We start from the raw sequence: 18,929 nt of genomic DNA on the forward strand, positions 1-18,929 counted from the left end.
CTACCTCAGTTTGGGACCTTAACTTTGTTTTGGAAAAGCTCACCCTACCCCTTTGGAAACTGCAGCTTCAGCAGAGTTAACATTTCTCTCTTGGAAGACAGCCTTTCTTCTGGCCATCACTTCAGCTAGAAGAGTATCAGAGCTACAAGCACTCATGGCTGTAGAGCCCTTCATTATTTTCCATGCTGACAGGGTCTCCCTCAGGACCAACCCCATCCTTCATGCCTAAAGTGGTGTCCAGTGTGGCTCTCAACCAATCCAGACAATTGCCCATCTTTTTCCCTAACCCACAAAACAAGGGGGAAAGGATTCTGAACTCTCGAGATGTGCAGACAGCTCAGATTCTATCTGGACAGGACTAAATCTTTTAGAAAAACTGATCAATTGCTAGTCAGCTTTGCAGCAGGAGCAGAGGGAAAGGCCATTTCCAAACAAACAATCTCCAACTGGATAGCACACTGCATCCAATTCTGCTACAAAGAGCACTGGAAACCTAACCCAAAGGGGGTCAGGACACATTCCATCAGGGCAGCCTCCACCTCTGAAACTTTTCTCTGAGGGGTCTGTTCATACCTTTCCCAAGCATTACCACCTCCCTATCTTCTCCAAATCCAGGGTAGGCTTTGCCACCGCTGTCTTGTAGGGCATCATAGCCAGCCCCCAGTCTTCTTGACTGCCTCCACTCTTTTCTTCAGATTTGGGAATCAACCCAAATGTGATGACGGCAACAGTGAAACACACAGAACATAGTACAGTTGTGTACAGCATATTCTGCCATAAACGTAGATGTACGAGTGTATTCACTGTTGCAGTCCTGGTTTCCCTCCTTCCCATCCCCCTTATCTCTCTCTCTCTCTGTCTCTCTCCTTCCCCTCACAGGGAATATTTTGGTATTTACTTTCTACTGGTGGTGTTCTCTCACCATAACCTAGCTCCCTGTTTGGGGGCTCCTGACAGTCGGGGCAAGAAAAACTGATGTAATGGCATCGTCTGCCTGATTTTATACCACTGACGACCTGATGTCAGTCCTAGAGTGACAGCAAATGATGCAGAAATACTATGGCTCTGGCATTCTGGCTGACTGAGGGCTACCCCTGGCAGGATAACCCAAATGTGATGATTGCAACAGTGAATACACTCTAACATCTACATTTATGGTAAGTGTACACAACTGTACTTTCCTTCCTCCTCCCAAGTTTCTTCCTGAGCATTGGCACTCTCCCTAATGTTATGAATACCTCAGCATTGAATTGGAAGGACATAGTACAGTTGTGTAAAATCTTACTATAATGTTAGCTATTCTTTTCTGCACTGTTACAGTATTCACTCACTCCCTCCTCACCGTGATCCATTTGTCTTCTGGATGTACTGGTTACCTCTTTTTTTTTCTATCTCCTTAGACTGGCTTTCCAATTAGGGTCTCTCAGTTCTGACGATGGTACGTCCAGACGTCACCTGTATGCTGTACGCTACTTGAGGAGCATAGTTGTTACGTATGGTGTAACTTAAAGCAACCTAAGGCCTTGGTGTATTGGGTGGATGTTCTTCGTGTTTCACTGTTGCAGTCATTACATTTGGGTAATCTGATGGCAGGTTGCCCTCAGTTGGCCTGAATAACAAAGTCTTGGGTCCTGCGTCAGTTGCTGTCTCCTCTTCCATGACATCAGGTCGTCAGGGGTATGAAACATGCAGCCAACGCCATTTTAATCTGTCTTTCTTGCCGCGCGGTGCCCAAAGCAGAAGCAGTTCGCAAGTGCCGGTCGACTGACTCCTGAAATTTTCGTTTTCGAGTTTCAGAACCAAAGTCTTCAAACTAATGCTAAGTACTCCGTTGGGGAAACTTTTTCTTGCTCCTTACCGATGTCAGTAAAAGTTAATAATTGCATTACTTGTGGGAAGCAAATACCTCATAACGATTTTCATTTGTAGTGTATTCCTTGCCTAGGCCCTGATCACAACGTGCCTTGCTGTCGGTTTTGTGCTAAATTTAACCAACGCACTATTAAGTGTCTGTATATTTTTGTTTCTAAATATTTTGGTTCAAGATTTAACTATCCTGAAATGTCATCTGTATGCAATCCGACTACCGGAGTTCACAAAAAATGCAAGATAAAAGACAGAGCAGACTGTTGAGGTCCAAAACTGACAACGGAGCTTCTCCTAAGCCAGTCGCCGGTACTCAGTGAGGTGCTTTCGCAGCCCATGATACTCGCTACTTTTGAGTCGGAGGCCTCTACCGAGACGCATTTGGAGTCCGGTATGCTGCAAGATTCAGAAAGTATTCATCCCGCGGATGTCTCTCCCTTGGATGGGTCCGGAGCCGCTGAGCAATCACAGGCTTCTGAGGGTGTTTTCAGGCCTCAGCATTTTTATATTAAACCGACGCCATCAACAAAAACAAGGTCAAAAACAACTTCTATGTCTAAAAAAACGACGTATGAGCCACGTGCTCAGGCCCCCATTCCTAAAAAACAAATGATCAAAATGGCTGAGGATTTAGTTACCTTGATCAGGGGTTCCCAATCCCCCCTGCTAAGAGGCCTAGGCAAGGTACTGATTATGAATCTTCGGATCAGGTTTCCATTTCTTCTGATTCCTCTTCTGATCAGGAATTTTCTTTTCCACCTTATGAGGATTCTGATGCAGAGGAATCCATCCCATCTGCATCTCCTCCTGAGGATTACTCTTTTGGAGAGACTTTGCATACTTTAAGGGAACATTTTCATTGGGAGAGTCAGGACTTCTCGGAATCAAAAAAAAGGCTTAGGGATTTCCTTCTCCTTCCTCAGCATAGGCATTTGACTATACCTCCTGTATTAGACGGTGTTGATGATGTGTTCTCGGAATCAAGCATGGCTCCTGATTCACTGCCTCCGGCTCCTAGTAAGCCAGACAGGTATTACAGGGTTCCTGACTCCCACAAATTTCTTTTCAAAAATCCTTCTACTGATCCTGAGACTATTTCTCAGGATCCCAAGGGTGTTAAGGCTTCTACAGCCAAAACTCCTACCCCTTCCGATAGAGATTCCAAGGCGCTGGACAGATGGGGTAAGAAGGTTTATACGTCTGCAACCTTGGCAGTCAGGGCTTTAAACTGCCAGTTTCATATGCTTAAATATCAACAGCATGTTATGGTCTTACTGAAACAGAAAATTATGTTGATTTCTGATTATGTGGAAAATAGGATGTATTGCATTCAGCAGAACAGGTTGGAAAGCATACTTCGCAATGTGGTTTTGATTCCTTGGAGGCCTCTTGGAGGGCCGCCGTAACTGGATCTGTGATATGAAGGCATGCCTGGCTCAAGGAGCAAAATCTGCCTGATCATGTTAAAGCTAAATTGTTGGACGCCCCTTTACAGCATGATAGTCTGTTTGGTAATAAGGCAGAAGAGGTTTTAAAGGAAATGGAAGACAAAGCTAAATCTATGCAAACTGTAAAATATTTCTTGCAAGTGCAGCTACCCAGGTTCAGTAGGTACTGGCCGACTAAGAATTGGTCCTTTCCTGTGTCCAACAGAGCCACTCGGGGCAAACCCAGGGACTCGAAAGTTTCCAGATATTAATCACAGGGATCTTACAAGTCAAAGCAGTGGGGTGCCTCCACCTCCAAATCTGGAGGTAACAAAGCACAACCCAACAGTAAGGAGTCTCAGTGACTTTCCTCTACAATCTCCAAGCACTTATCTTTTGGCAGCCCCTTGGGGGGAAACTAGCACTTCATGCTCACAATTGGCAGTTAATTACCCAGGACAAGTGGGTATTAAACATAGTATCCCAGGGGTACAGATTTCATTTCCATACTTTGCCAATTACAAACGGATGGCCAGATCTGCCAGAAAACCAGTGGGCAGAGGCCCAGAAACAAGTCATGTCCCTCATGGATATGGGGGCTATTCAGCCGGTACCACAAAAGGAAAAAGGACAAGGATTTTATTCAAGACTTTTCCTGGTACCCAGAAAAGGCAAATCATGGCGTCCAATACTGGACTTATCGATTCTTAACACGTTCCTGGACATTCCAGAATTCAAAGTGCTGACTTTACAACAGCTACTGCCTGTACTAGGCAAGAATGCCTGGTTAGTAACTCTAGACTTAAGAGGCATACCTGCATATCCCAATAAGGGAATCTTGCAGAAGATACCTCCACTTAAAAGCAGGTTTTTTGCATTACCAATTATCTGCACTGCCCTTTGGCTTATCAACTGCGCCCAGGGTCTTTACAAAGTGCCTGGCACCAGTAATTGCATTCTGCAGACATACATTCAAATTTATCCTTATCTGGATGATTCTCTCATTCAGGCAGAGGACAAGGACACTCTTCTTCAACATCTGGCGTTTGTAAAAAGGCTTCTAGCATGCCTAGGGTACACCATAAATGAAAAGAAATCACAACTGGTACCCTCTCAAATAATTACATTCCTGGGTGCAAGCTTGAATACAACTGCCCAGATGGCTTACCTCACACCAGACAAACACATGCAATTGACAACATACTTCAAACAAATGGCAACAAAAACCCAGTTATCTGCAAGACAAATTCTGCAGGCTTTGGGGTTCATGGCATCCTGCATTCTACTAATTCCATATGCGAGACTGCATTTGAGGAAACTTCAGTGGTACCTAAAAAGTTTATGGAGCCAACATTGTCACAGTCTGGAAACAATGATTCCTCTCATTCCCTGCCTACAACAGGAGTTTCTTTGGTGGGCAGAGACATGTCACCAAAACAAGGGACTGTCATTCACTCTACCGCCTGCCACCCAAACCCTAACTACAGACGCATCAGATTATGCTTGGGGGGGCCCACCTGGCAGGGAGATGCATTCAGGGCAAATGGAGCCCAAACCAAATGCATCTACATATTAACCAGAAAGAAATGCTAGCTGTTCAGAATGCACTGACAGCCTTCAAGGACTTGCTTCATCCAGGACAACTACTGATAAAGACGGAAAACACCACAGTTATGTGGTACATAAACAAGCAGGGGGGTACCCATTCCTACCCCCCATTACAGACTAGCCATGGCCTTGTGGAACACAGCCTTGACTTACCAAATACATCTTCAAGCTCAATTCCTGCCAGGAAAGCAAAATATTCTGGCAGACGACCTAGGCAGAAACCTTATGGATCCGCACGAATAGAAACTGGATCCAAAAATCTTCAGCATGATAACACAGAAATGGGGAAGCCCAGACATAGTTTTGGGGCGAGGCAAATAAATCTATCAGTTGGACAAATTCTGCACAAGAACTAATCACAAAAAAGCATGGAAAGTGGATGCTCTATTCTTCAGCTGGAAAACGTATCAGTCTATGCCTTTCCCCCCTCTGCCTCTACTCTCCACAGTCTTACTAAAAGTCAGACTGGAAAAACCAAAAATGATTCTAATTGCTCCCCACTGGCCTTGCCAACACTGGTACCTGCTTCTAAGGAATATGTCACGCCTTCCTCCGTGGTACTTGCCCCAAACACCTCATCTATTGTCTCAGCAGAACTATCAAATTCTGCACACTCGGCTCTAAACTCTGAATCTTGTAGCATGGTTAATCAACTAATGATTCAAACCACATCTCTCAGTAAACATGTGATGGATGTCATTTTGGAAGCCAGAAGGCCTAGTACTAGAAAATCTTATGCTGATAAATGGAAAATATTCTGTGCTATTCAAGCACAAGGAATAGACACAGAAAGCCCAATATTCCTCAGATTTTACAATACTTAACTGAGATGCTCGACAAGGGCCTGTCTTTTTCTTCAATAAAAATCCATGCCTCTGCTATCTCGGCTCATTACAACACAGAGCCTCCCCTCTTTTCTCATCCACTGCTAAAGCATTATCTCAGAGGGGCCAAAAATTTAAGGCCTCCCAGGTGAGCGCCAACTCCTGCATGGGACCTCACTTTTGTGCTGGAAAAACTCACCCTGCCTCCTTTTGAACCAGCAGCTACTGCGGATATAAAATTTCTTTCTTGGAAGACATCTTTTCTTTTGGCAGTCACTTCAGCTAGAAGGGTTTCAGAACTACAGGCTCTTATGGCAGTGGAGCCTTTCATTATTTTTTACCTGGACAGGGTGGCCCTCAGGACCAATCCTTCTTTTATGCGTAAGGTGGTATCCAGTGTGACTCTTAACCAGACCATTCACCTGCCAACTTTTTTTCCCAAATCCGCAGAACCAAGGGGGAGCAGATTCTGCCTTCATTGGATGTACACAGACAACTAAGATTCTACTTCAACAGGACAAAATCTCTAAGAATGTTTGAGCAAGTACTGGTAGCATTTGCTGCAGGATCAGAGGGAAAGGCGATATTAAAGCAGACTATTTTAAGTGGATAAGCCATTGCATTCATTTCTGCTACTTGCACCACGGTAAACCTGTGCCCAAGGGGATCAGATCCCATTCCACCAGGGCTGCCTCCACTTCAGCAGCTTTTCTCAGAGGGGTCCCTACCAGAGACATTCTAGAAGCTGCTACTTGGAGCTCAGTTCATATATTCACAAAGCATTATCATTTACCTCTCTTCTCTAAATCCTGGGCAGGCTTTGCCACTGCAGTCCTGCAGGGCCTTATAGCTGCTCCTAATGCTGTTTAGTTCCATCCTCCCATCCATAGCTTTGGGATTCTACCCAAATGGGTTGGGAGGGTGGCCTAATGGTTAAGGTGTTTGCATTATAAACGCAAGGTTCAGGGTTCGAGTCTCACAAGGGATAATTGGCTAGGCTTAAAATAGCTTGCAAGGGCAGTTAGCTTAGTACTAACCTATGAATCTATAAATGTAATGACTGCAACAGTAAAACACTATGGACATAGTACAGTTGTGTGCACTTACCATAAATGTAGATGTATGAATTTATTCACGGTTTCAGTCCGGGTTACCTACCCTTCAGCCCCCTTTCTATACCTTTTATTTCCTTCACTATACTCAAAAGCCTTTGTGGTGTATTTGCTTTTAGTTGAAGGTAAATTTTATGTTTCTAAGGTGCATTTATATATTTGCAGTCTATATATATATATATATATATATATATATATATATATATATATTATTTTTTTTTTGCTCCCCATTTGGGGGGCACCTGACATCTGGGGCAAGAAAAACTGATTAAAATGGCATCGCCTGCATGTTTTATACCCCTGACGACCAGACGTCATGGAAGAGGAGACTGCAACCGACGTAGGACACAAGACTTTGTTATTCAGGCCGACTGAGGGCAACCTGCCAGCAGATTACCCAAATGTAATGACTGCAACAGTGAATGCACTCTAACATCTACATTTGTTAAGTGTACACATCTGTACTATGTCAGGCCGCCCTAGGCAAGGGATCTCTATTGTTATGAGTACTGCAACAGTGAAGAGAAGGACATCTACTGTTTGTTGTAGGATTTCACACAACTGTACTTTCAAATGTGTGAATACTTATTTTTTATTTTCGTGGCATTGTCCTTTCAGAGCTCTGCCTCACTCTCACTGTTGGTATGTAATGTCTGAATGGTTTTGCGTCCAAAGCTATCTTGTATTCAGCTCAGCTTGAGCTGCCTTATAGTTTGGGCATGTGGAAGGTACCCTGAAGCTTTGGAAGTTGGCTAGCTGTTATATCTTTGGTAGTGTATGACCCGTATTACTAAAGCTACTGCAGCAGTAATCATTCAAACATGTAGTGTCATGGTAAGTTTACTTACAAAGCTGTACCCCTGATTTTCTCCGTCATCCGGAAGGCAGAACTGTACAGAGCCAAAAGTCATCCTGCTCCGTAGCTGTCATGGCAAATTTGATTCTTTCTTTTCATCTTTGGGAGAAGCCTTTGATCTGATAAAATTATGTTCATCCTTAATTTGTAGGTATAAGAGCTGTAGAGGCCTGGGCCATAGCAAGATGTCTGTGTATCAGAGGAAGACTATTTCCACATCTTGTTGCAAACACAGGGGGATGCCACTGTGCCCATAATCACTTTCTGCAAAGCATAACTAGCTGACCGTAGCTCTGGAGCTGATGTTACTTGTGAGAGGTGAAACTGAACCTCATTCATAAGAGGGCTTGGGTAAACTGTTACTTTATTAACATTGCAGGACAAAAGAAAGACATCAGATACTTCTGGCATCTGAGTACATCTTTTCTGAAACCTCCAGAAGGATGTCCATCTCCCAAAATGAATAATGTAAAGCAGTATTCATGTCTGTAATCTGCAGTTGTCTCTAAAGGTCACCTGATGTACATTTCCAGCAATAACTGAGAAAACCTGGCCATAATCTCCGAGAAGGCTACAGGACCAAATCCATCCTTCTTAGGTGTACCATTCTATTTCGCTTGCTGATATTTTGGGATATCGCATATTATGAACTATCTTATGCTTTGCAAGTGCACATGTTGAAACTAGAACCATTTATTGTTAATAGTGAAGCAGTACTGGCATGAATCACTTACACAGTGTGGAAACATAGGAGAATGACTACAGAGAACAAGAACTTGCATGTATTTCTAATTTGTGAAATGTTTAAATTAAAATGATTTTACAGTCAGAAAGGCATTGGCGTTTGTATGAAACATCTTGAGCAGAAATTTTATCTGCAGTATGTTTCATGAGTATCTGTTCACAGCAAAGTTATTGGTTTATTTCTTTGAGTATTCTTAGAGCAAGCACAGAGGAATAATTACAGGAAAGAGGTTAATAATCTGTAAACTGTCTGAATAAAATTTCTGGAGTTCAAGTTGAAATTTTTTGGAAGGATTAACAGATATATATATATATACTGCATGGGTCTATGTTGCCGCCTCACAGCAAGAGGTTCTCTGGTTCGATTCTCGGCTGGGGTGCCTTCTGTGCGGAATCTGCATGTCCTCCCTGTGGTCGCGTGGGTTTCCTCCGGGTGCTCCGGTTTCTTCCCACATCCCAAAGACATACAGTAGGTGGATTGGACACTCTAAATTGGCCCTAGGTGTGTGTGTGTGCATGCGTGTGCCTTCTGTGGAAGGTTGGGCACCGGGCTGGCAACTCGACACCGTAAAACTCCACTGCCAATCATGAGCGGACAGGTGATCCGCTGTGGCGACCCCTAACCGGGAAAAGCCGAAAGAAGAAGAGCTGTAGATTTTAGGGCCACCGAGAAAAGCAACATTTTCCAGGCTGCTTAATGCCACTTCCTTATGCAGTGCACTGCTGTCCCTGTCCACTTTTATCTATCTCTCTTATTTTTTTAACTCTGTAGGGAGCTCACAAGATCCTCATAAGTAGCCCCAGGCTGCATTTTTGCAAATTTGCACTATAAAAAGGATATTCACTGAGAAATTATTTTTTGTTTGCTTCTGCTTATTGTTTATATTGTCAAATGTCACTTTTGTTGCGTTTCTGGTTTATTCTAAAATCTTCACGTAAAGCAGTGATATTCTTCTCTGGACCTACGCTGTCCTTTGTGTGGAGTGGCTGCTTTCCTCCCTTAGTGTTCTTGGGTTTCTCTGTTAGCAGTGTTTAGCATCTGTGACAGTTATTACTTGCATTTAAAATTTTCATAATGGTTGTTGCTGTTTTCATAGTTCAACTTGTGAATCGGCTTGTACTGTAGCTGTTTTGACCAGAGGGGAATGTAAACTGCCTGAAAAGTCACGTGATACTGGACAGCAAGATCCCACACCAGGAATGCCAGCTGGAAAGTAACAGTCAGCTGCTTCTCAGGTGCCAGGATCTGTCACATAATGCATGCACTCTGGTCCTTAAACTTTTGGGGAAACTTGTTAAATTTATTTCATTTCTGCATGTCAAAAGTTTATTCTATTCAGTTTTGGGTGGCCACCATCTATTGAGGTGAAGAATCTCTTTTCAGAATAGGCATGTTCAGTGTGTAATTTGTTTTGGAGAGACCCATATTCCTTTCAAATATTCCATTTGTGCCGATAAATGAAAATCAGCATTAATGCACTCTGCTGAATACTTAGGCAGTAAAACAGAAAAAAGTGGCTGAAATTGCTGCAATGTGAATATTCCTGTATGACACTTGATGTCCTCAACCAAACCAAAAATCCTTCAAACAGAACAATCATTGTAGGGAGTATTATTTGAGCTGTAAATGCACAACTAGTTAAAGTACGCCCCCCTGCACCATCATAATGTATTTCATTTACTCGTACACAAAATTCCAAGTGCACACAATTCAGTTGTAGCAAAGTAGTTCCATTAATATCAGTGTTCAAGCCATGTCAAGAAAAGACGCGTTTTAAAATTTAATTTCTTGTTCCAACAAATAAGATTCAGCATTTGTAACCATCACAGTTTTTTAATAATATTTAATGCAGTATATTTGTCTGTCCTGTCATGGCAGTTAGAAATATGGGAGGCAGTGGCAGTGATTGGAGAGGTACTTTGACCTCCCTTGAATCCTTGTGTATTCTAAGTCTTAACTATCATGCCATCAATATACTACTTGATTAGCCACTCTGGTGGAGTGAAGGGTTAGATCCGTGACTATTAGTGGCTCTTGTGACTTATTGACTGAGCTGCAGGGAAGGATAGGTGCTTGCATAGTCATTCAATGCAGCGATCCCTGGTGGAGGCTGGGCACTCTGCTTCAAGGATGTTCAGTGTAAGGAGAGATGTGGGTGGTGGACAAATCTGAGCTGCTTCAGAGGAGGGGCTTTACACTGCATGCCAGTCCCCTTCAAGGAGTTATGGCATAACCGCAGTGGGAGGGAGGAGTTGTGGGTAGGGCATACCAGAAAATAACCCAGGTTGAATGGTGACAGCGAAGACTGTTGGGATACCCTTAGGCTGCATGACTGGTCCCAGCAAAAATCTGAGCATGTCTGGTGGGAACAGGAGTTGATAGACCTGTCTTGGACTTTGGCAGTAGGATGATACCGCGACACACGCACATTCCTTTTGATTGGAGTACAAGAGCACCACACTGTGTCAACCACATCATTAGTACTGCAAGTACCAAAAACTCTTTGGTGTTAAAAATTTTGTGCCAGTCATTGCCTTCCCAAAGTAAATCAAAAATTTTGCAACACAGAAGGACTTGGCTTAACTTTTTTTGCAGAAGTTTTGGCAGCCTTTCTTTGAACCCTGAGAATGAGAGAGAATTATTTTTTTAACATTGTAACAATTTAATTGGTGATTGAAAGCATTCAACATTTATATTTAATCATTTTAGGAATTGGATCTGTAGTTAAAAGGTTATTATGTCAAACATGTTAATATACATAAAGTCCAGACCAATACCAATATTTGCAGTTATAAGTTACATACAGGTGGTCTTCAGCATCTGCAAGTGATGTCTTAAGGTTTTACACGAATATCTACATCAGAATCAAAGCTACGAATATCTACATCAGAATCAAAGCTGATATGGTACTATCTGTAGGCTGGTCTTGTAAAAAAAAAAAAAATCTCCAATAAAAGCACTAATACAATGATGAGAAAGAATAACAAATTTTTAAAAAGTACAATAGTGAAAACCAGTAAGACCGTACAATAGTGAAAACCAGTAAGACCGTGCCAAGGAGGATTGCATAATATCAGTAGAACTTCTAACTGCACTTCTCAACCTGCAGATATTGAACATAGTAACAGACACCCTTGAAAAGTATGTATATCCAGATTAAAATTTTAAAATTGTTAGCATAACATTTGTATATTATATAGCACACAATTCTCCCCACTTCCAGTAGGAATATGAATAGTACATGGAAACATAATTAAAAAAAGTTACAGAAATGATAATGTAAGCACATTAATGAACTGCCTTTTTAACGAAGTCTGCAGAGTTTGTACTATGTTACAAAATTCTGTCACATATTGTTATTTATTTTCAGGAACATCTGCACCTGTTTACTGTTTTTGTCTCTAGGGACTGCATTCTAAGTATAGACTCTCTTAGTACCATATGGCTTATTTTATGGTTTTCTTTCCTCTTTTAAATGTTTTCCGACAGTCCAGAAGTATATTTTTGGAGTTGAATGGACATTTATATGAATGCTTGTGTTTAAAACTTGATCTGATGTTTATTTTAATCTGACTCAACCTTTGGGTTGTCTGATCCGATTAGGTCCAACCTTGGCACCGTCTTCTAAAGCTGTGGATATGAGGCACTGACTCCTCCTATCCATAATTTCCTCTTCTCTTCTAAAGTACCTCTGATCTCAATTGCTGCCTAAAATTTTCAGATGTGTGTTCCAAGGGCTGTACATCTTAATGGTATGTGAAATTTTTCATGATTATTAATGGATATTTTTCTCTGTCAGAGCAAACATTTCAAGAAGTTAAGAGTTCAGCAGCATCCCTCAACTCTCATCTTTGATTCTTTTGGATCCGAGAAAAGTTTCTGAGCTGAATCTTTGGTGCTGGGGTCCCCCACAGCAGAGTCTACTCTGAAGTTTTCTCAGCCATCTCTGCCTGTTGGGGCCTTCGCTCTTGATAGCTTGGGTCTGGGGTTACATTCTCACTGTTACACACACTTGCACTGTCTCTCAAACACTTGCACTGTCACTCTCACTGTCTCTCACAAACACACACTCTCGCTGTCTCTGTCTCTCACACACACACTGTCACACACACTCACATCTGGATAACTTGGAGGATTGCCAGTTTACCTTGAGCATTTGGGAAGAAACCACATCAAGTAGTAACAGCCCACACAGATTGGAGGAGAATGTGAAAACTCTGCAGAACATGTACCTGCAGAACCAAACTGGAGAACCAACTGCTGAGGCAGGAATGCTAAACACTGTGCCACCCTTATTTTGCTCAGTACTGGGTGTTTATGTATTGCAGTCATACTTCATTGTGGGGCTTCCAGGCTGGAATAACGGGACAGAGAGTCCATATCGGTGTGAATGACCTAAGCTGTACCTCTCTGGACTACTTGAAAAAAGACATGGAGGAGCTCTCTGATCACATAGCCCAGGCCTGTGTGACCCTGACCCTGAGTAGCATCCTGCTCTCACCAAGAATTATACCATGGTATAGGGAAATAATTATCAATTTCAGCAATTGGCTAAGCTTCTGGTGTCATTCAAAGGGGATCCAGTGTCTGTCAGCCTGGGATGACATGCTCGACAAGTCACGCTGCTTCGCTAGAGACTGCTTGCACCTGTCACCATTAGGCTTTCGAATACTGGCCATGGCTCTTGCCACCCCCATAGTGCCTTTTTTAGGCAAAGCTCAAAAGACAAACCCATCGCCGTAAATAGCACAAGTACAAAAAACTGAAGGTAATACTACTCAATGCCGGAAGTCTAAACCTCAAAATGCACGCACTCGAGGCACTCCTCAGTATGGAGAAAATCAATATATGTGCAGTAACAGAAACCTGGTTTAAGGCTCCAGAGAACACCCCAGCGCTACCAGGCCACAACTCATACCATACATTTCGGCCACAAAACCCGGACTGAAATGCAAAAGGCGGTGGAGTATCCATATTCATCAAGGATGCCCACACCTCCAGATTAGTGGCACAGCACGATGCTTCAGAGGTCATCCATGTGCAGCTCACAACGGGCAAAACTGCTATTCAAATTATAACTTGCTGCAAATCACCCACCATGTCCCAGGACCCCCACTCTGCATTCCTGGAAACACTGGGAAACATAAAGGTCCTTCCAAACACCCTGATATTGGGTGATTTCAATTACCCAAACATTAACTGGGAGAACTACTCAAGTATGAACTCCCTTGCCCAACATTTTCTAGAATTTATAAACTCAAACGCCCTGGATCAACTGGTCAACACCCCCACAGGGGTAACAACATATTGGACTCTGCTCAGAGTTGGTGCAGAATGGCACAAAATACACTGAACCGACCGATATAGCAAACATCCTGGCAGACAGGTTCAGTGCAAACATCACCCCAAAAGGGCCCATAACTATACCAGAAGAATGTAGTGCCCCTGAAATCACAGACACTCAGGTTAAAACAGCCCTCTCCAAAGCCAAAAACACAGCATCAGTGGGACCGAACGGTGTCCCAGGCTGTGTCCTACATGAGCTCAAAGATGAACTAACCCCTCACCTAAACACACTGTTTAAACTCAACCTCTCCACAGGCTACGTGCCCACAGAGTGGTACACAGCAATGGTTATTCCGCTCCACAAAGGTGGAGCCACAACGGACCCCAGGAACTATCGCCCTATAAGCCTGACTAGCTTGGTCTGCAAAGCTATGGAGCACATCATCATGGATCTCAATAACAGAGACATTGGAAACCTCCAAACACTGGATCCTACCCAGTTCGGCTTTAAGGGCAGGTCATGCCTCCTAAACCTGGTGGACATCTTTGAGACAGTTACCAAGGCTATAGACGAGGGAAAGGTGGTCCACACAGCCTACCTAGACCTAGCAAAGGCCTTCGACACCATTCCCCACTCGGGTATTATAGACAAGCTCACCAGCCTGAACATAAGCCCCCTATGTCACGAGATGGGTTGCCAACTGGCTCATGGACAGAAACCACATGGTAAGAGTTGCAGGAGCTAGGTCGGACTCTAAACCGATTACAAGTGGCGTTCCCCAGGGCTCAGTCCTAGGACCCCTCCTGTTTACTTCTCAGAGGTACAGGCAAGCACAGGAGGACTATGGCTGACCAAGTTTGCAGATGACTGCAAATTAGGGGCTATAATTGACTCTCCGGCTGACGTAGACATCCTCCGAAAGGGTCTCACTGAGACAGATACCTGGTGTCAAAACCATGGCTTTAGGCTAAATGCCAAAACGTGTATAGTCATCCCCTTTGGAAAAAACAAAGTACCCACAAACTACCACATAGGTGGTAGCCCCCTAAATACTGAAGATGTAATAAGGGATCTGGGGACCCAAGTAGATAGTAACCTCTCCTTTGATAATCACATTGCCAAAGTGGTTAGAAAATCCTTCTATGTGGCTTACCTAATCACAAAAGGGTTTGCTTCCAGATCGAAAGAGGTCATTGCGCCCCTCTACGCATCACTCATCAGACCCATCATAGAGTACAATGCCCCATTTGCAACAACTGGAAAGACCACAGAAGTTCCTCACCAAGAGGATCACTGGCCTCAAGCAGATGCCCTATGCAGCTCGACTGAAGAAACTCCAGCTGTACTCTGTTGCATACTGCCTACTCATAGGTGATCTCTGCCTGACATATAAGGCCATGTCCAACCCAGAATTGATGGACATGCTCCACCTAAAGAAAACCATATCCCCTCACTCCACATGCTCCAGGGATCTAAACCTCACCACACCAATAAATAAGACATGCTGGAGGGATAGATTCCTGTCCCAAAGACTTCCCATGCTCTGGAATAAGATTCCAATCTACATTAAGCAGAGCTCCTCGCTAACCCTCTTCAAGAGAAACCTTGACGAGTGGATGGGAAACAAAGTTTACCCCAGGGATCACTTCAATGGCTCTGCTGGACTGAGGCACAGAGAGCTAATCTAAGGGGACGGGGAAAGCCAAAACATTCCAGCTAGGCTTGTAAATGCCTTCGGGCAGATAGCCTAGTACCTACCTATGATAGTACTAGCTGTATATGGGATTTTCACATCTCTTTCAGTATCTCCATGGGCATGAAAACAGCATGGTCCCACATTAATATCTGAGAAGTTTTAACCAGCACACATGCACATTTACCAGATGTGTGATCCCAAGTGGACTTTTCTGTTAAATTTGCCTCTTCTCAATGACCTACTACTAGAGTGTCTTGTGCAACTGTACTTTATCATAAGCAGTTAAAATGTGTAATTACAAAATAAAAAAAAATTAATGGCCAGAAAGAATTAAAATGGGCTGAATAGTCCTGATGCTGCATTTTGTTTGCCATTTGTAAATTGTGAGAATTTGTAAGTGCATGACTGGTTTGCTGCATAAAGGTTTGAGTAGAAAAATATTCCCCTCGAATAAAAGAAATTAGTTTTAATTTTTGTTTTTTATTTATGTATTTTTTGTTTTTATTTATGTATTTTTTTACAGCTCTAGAAAAAAGGAGGTCATTGTTCCTCTCTACTCATCCCTCATCAGACCCATTTTAGAGTACAGTGCCCCATTTGGCATGCATCTCACAAGACATGTACAGCAATTGGAAAGGCCACAGAAATACCTCACTAAGAGGATTACCGGCCTCAAACATATGCCATACGCAGGCCATTTCAAACTCCAGCTCTACTCCATCGCATATCGCCTACTCAGAGACCATCTATGCCTAACATACAAAGCTATGTCAAACCCAGAGCTGTTGGACATGCTACACTTACTCTCTTCGAACCACACACTCCAGGGACCTAAACCTTGTCACCACAATAAACAGAACATGCTGGAGGGGATAGATTTCTGTCCTAGAGACTTCCCATATTCTGGAACAAACTACCCATTAATGTCAAGCAAAGCTCCTCATTGACCCTTTTTAAGAAAAATCTTGACGACTGGATGGGAAATAGAAAATTCATCCCGGGGATCACTTCTACAGCACTGCTTGACAGGGGCACAGAAAAATAATTTTCTTGGGTGGCGAAACCCAGGGAACCTTTTTGGTTAGGCTTATATAGGTCCCAGGGCTGATAGACTAGTACCTACCTATGAACCTATGTTTAAGCTAGGAATTGAACACAAGCTCTCCTTGACTCTGCTGATAACAGCAACTGAGAAGTGTGTAAAACTTTGTAGTATGTATTGCACTCTCACAGTTAGTAAGAACCAAACATCCTGAACCTGTCCAGATGAAGATCTCATTGCCAAGCTAAGATTCCCTCATGTTGGTCATACAACAGCATTCAGTATTTCCTTCTTTTGGTTCCTTACCCCATTGTGTATTAAGACTGCAGAAGGTTTGAGGCCTTGTCTGCTCCAACTCTTGATTTCCTTTTCACAGTACTTCCTCTGTTTGTCCTGTTAGGTTTCCCTCACTGAGGACTTGGAAGTATCTGATTGGATTGGGTCCCCCATACCTCTCAACTTTCCTTGATTTTGACTCAAATTTTAGCTGTGCCCCCTTAATTGCTCCTAAAACTGATTACCTTTTCAGAAAAGCTAGAGAATTACCCTTTAAAACTCTAATTGCTGTCATTGTTTTTTTGACTGCTTTTACTTCAGAAAATGTATATAAATTCACATTCCCTTATCCTGTCCATGCCTCTGGTTAATAGTACTAATGTTTTAAAAGCACCCCTGATTACATCTGGATTTAGCCCAGATTCTGTTGAGATTTGTCCCTGTCTGCTTGAGTGAGAGCTGTGGGCCTCTAGTATCAAGGGAAGTGTGTGTATGTGTCTGTGTGCATGTGTTATGGACACTGCAAACTTTTTGGACAATAAAGTGGACTCTGGCTATAAGAAGGCTAGCCATCAATCTACCTTGTTTAAGAATTCACTGAATAAGTTGACTTAAAATTAACACTGCAAATTATTTTTCATTATTTACTAGTGTTTAATCCAGTATCTATATTTAGTACAGTTCTGGCAAGCATGGTGCTAAGACATCCAGTTAATTCTATGTAGCTTGTTTCTGCATATGGTTTTATACTAGGCACCTCCATTGAGGCGCTGGGCTTTTCCTATGCGCGTCTACACATTTGGATTGATTGGACTGTGCTTTCTGTACTGGATGAAGATACTTGCCTGGTTTAAAATGTCATGTCCTTGTTGCATGATTCTTTATTTTGTTGCTGTATATACAGAGCTGTGCATTCTTCGTTTCAGGCATTTTGAGCTTCGAATGAAAAGAGATACTTCTTTGTTCACAAAAGATTTCACATTAGAAGAGTCTGGCAGAATACTTGACTATGATACCTCTCATATTTATACAGGGGAAATATATGGTAAGATTTTTTTCTTTAAATGTATACATTTAGAAGTCCGTTTTAGAGGTGGATAAAGGAGTTTGTTGCTGGATGTGTTTGTAGGCACTATATATAACCATAATCGGTACCAATCTGTAATTTTTTTTTGTCAATATTTCCAATGCCATCTGTTCATCTCTTTTAAGAGTTGTCCTAATAGTGTTCATAATTGTATGTACAGTTGTGATTTCATTCACTCTGGCTTTGCCTGAAATTGGTCCAGTGTGATAAGTGCACTAACTTAATAAACATATATAAATAGAATATTTTTTTCACTTCTGTTTACAGCATATTCATAGGTTTATAGGCTAGGCTATCTATCCAAGGGCATTTATAAGCCTAGCCAGAATGTTTGCTTTCGCCTCCCCCTTAGATTAGTTCCCTGTGCCTCTGTCCAGCAGAGCCATTAGTTCCCTGCGTCACTGTCCAGCAGAGCCACTGCAGTGATCCCTGGGGTAAATTTTCTGTTTCCCATCCACCCGTCAAGGTTTTTCTTGGAATTGTGTTACTGAGGGGCTCTGCCTGATGTATATTAGAATCCTGTTCCAAAGCATGGGGAGTCTCTGGGACAGGAATCTATCCCTCCAGCATGTCCTATTTATCGTTGTGGTGAGGTGTATATCTCTAGAGCGTGTGGCTCTCCGGGATTTGTTTTTTTTTTTTTTTTTTTTTTTTTTTTAGGTGGAGCATGTCCATCAATTCTGGGTTGGACATGGCCTTTTATGTCAGGCAGAGATCACCTCTGAGTAAGCAGTATTCAACCGAGTACAGCTGGAGTTTGAGTCGGGCTGCATAGGGCATCTGTTTGAGGCCAGTAATCCTCTTGGTGAGGTACTTTTGTGGTCTTTCCAGCTGTTGCAGGTGTCTTGTAAGGTACATCCCAAAATGGGACGTTGTATTCTATGATGGGTTTAATGAGTGATGAGTAGAGAGGCACAATAACCTCTTTTGTTGATGCGAGCCCTTTTGTGATTAGGTGGGCCACATAGAAGGATTTTCTAACCACCTTGACAATATGATTATCAAAGGAGAGATTACTATCTACTTGGGTCCCCAGATCCCTTATTACATTTTCTGTATTTAGGGGACTACCACCTATGTGGTAGTTCGCGGGTACTTTGTTT

The 18,929-nt window shown here is 42.7% G+C and overlaps 1 protein-coding gene across 1 annotated transcript in view; it reads left to right on the forward strand.

Moving 5' to 3' along the window:
- ADAM10 (ADAM metallopeptidase domain 10) overlaps positions 1-18,929 on the forward strand; it is a gene marked incomplete in the record, with an annotated part of 1,900,398 nt that overhangs the window by 333,673 nt on the left and 1,547,796 nt on the right. Inside the window, 1 exon segment of the mRNA XM_044078896.1 lies at positions 17,666-17,784. Coding sequence (XP_043934831.1) covers positions 17,666-17,784 — 119 coding nt within the window.

Source organism: Protopterus annectens, chromosome 7.part1, assembly GCF_019279795.1.
Source record: "Protopterus annectens isolate FY-2018-M chromosome 7.part1, PAN1.0, whole genome shotgun sequence".
NCBI classification, from domain to species: domain Eukaryota; kingdom Metazoa; phylum Chordata; order Ceratodontiformes; family Protopteridae; genus Protopterus; species Protopterus annectens.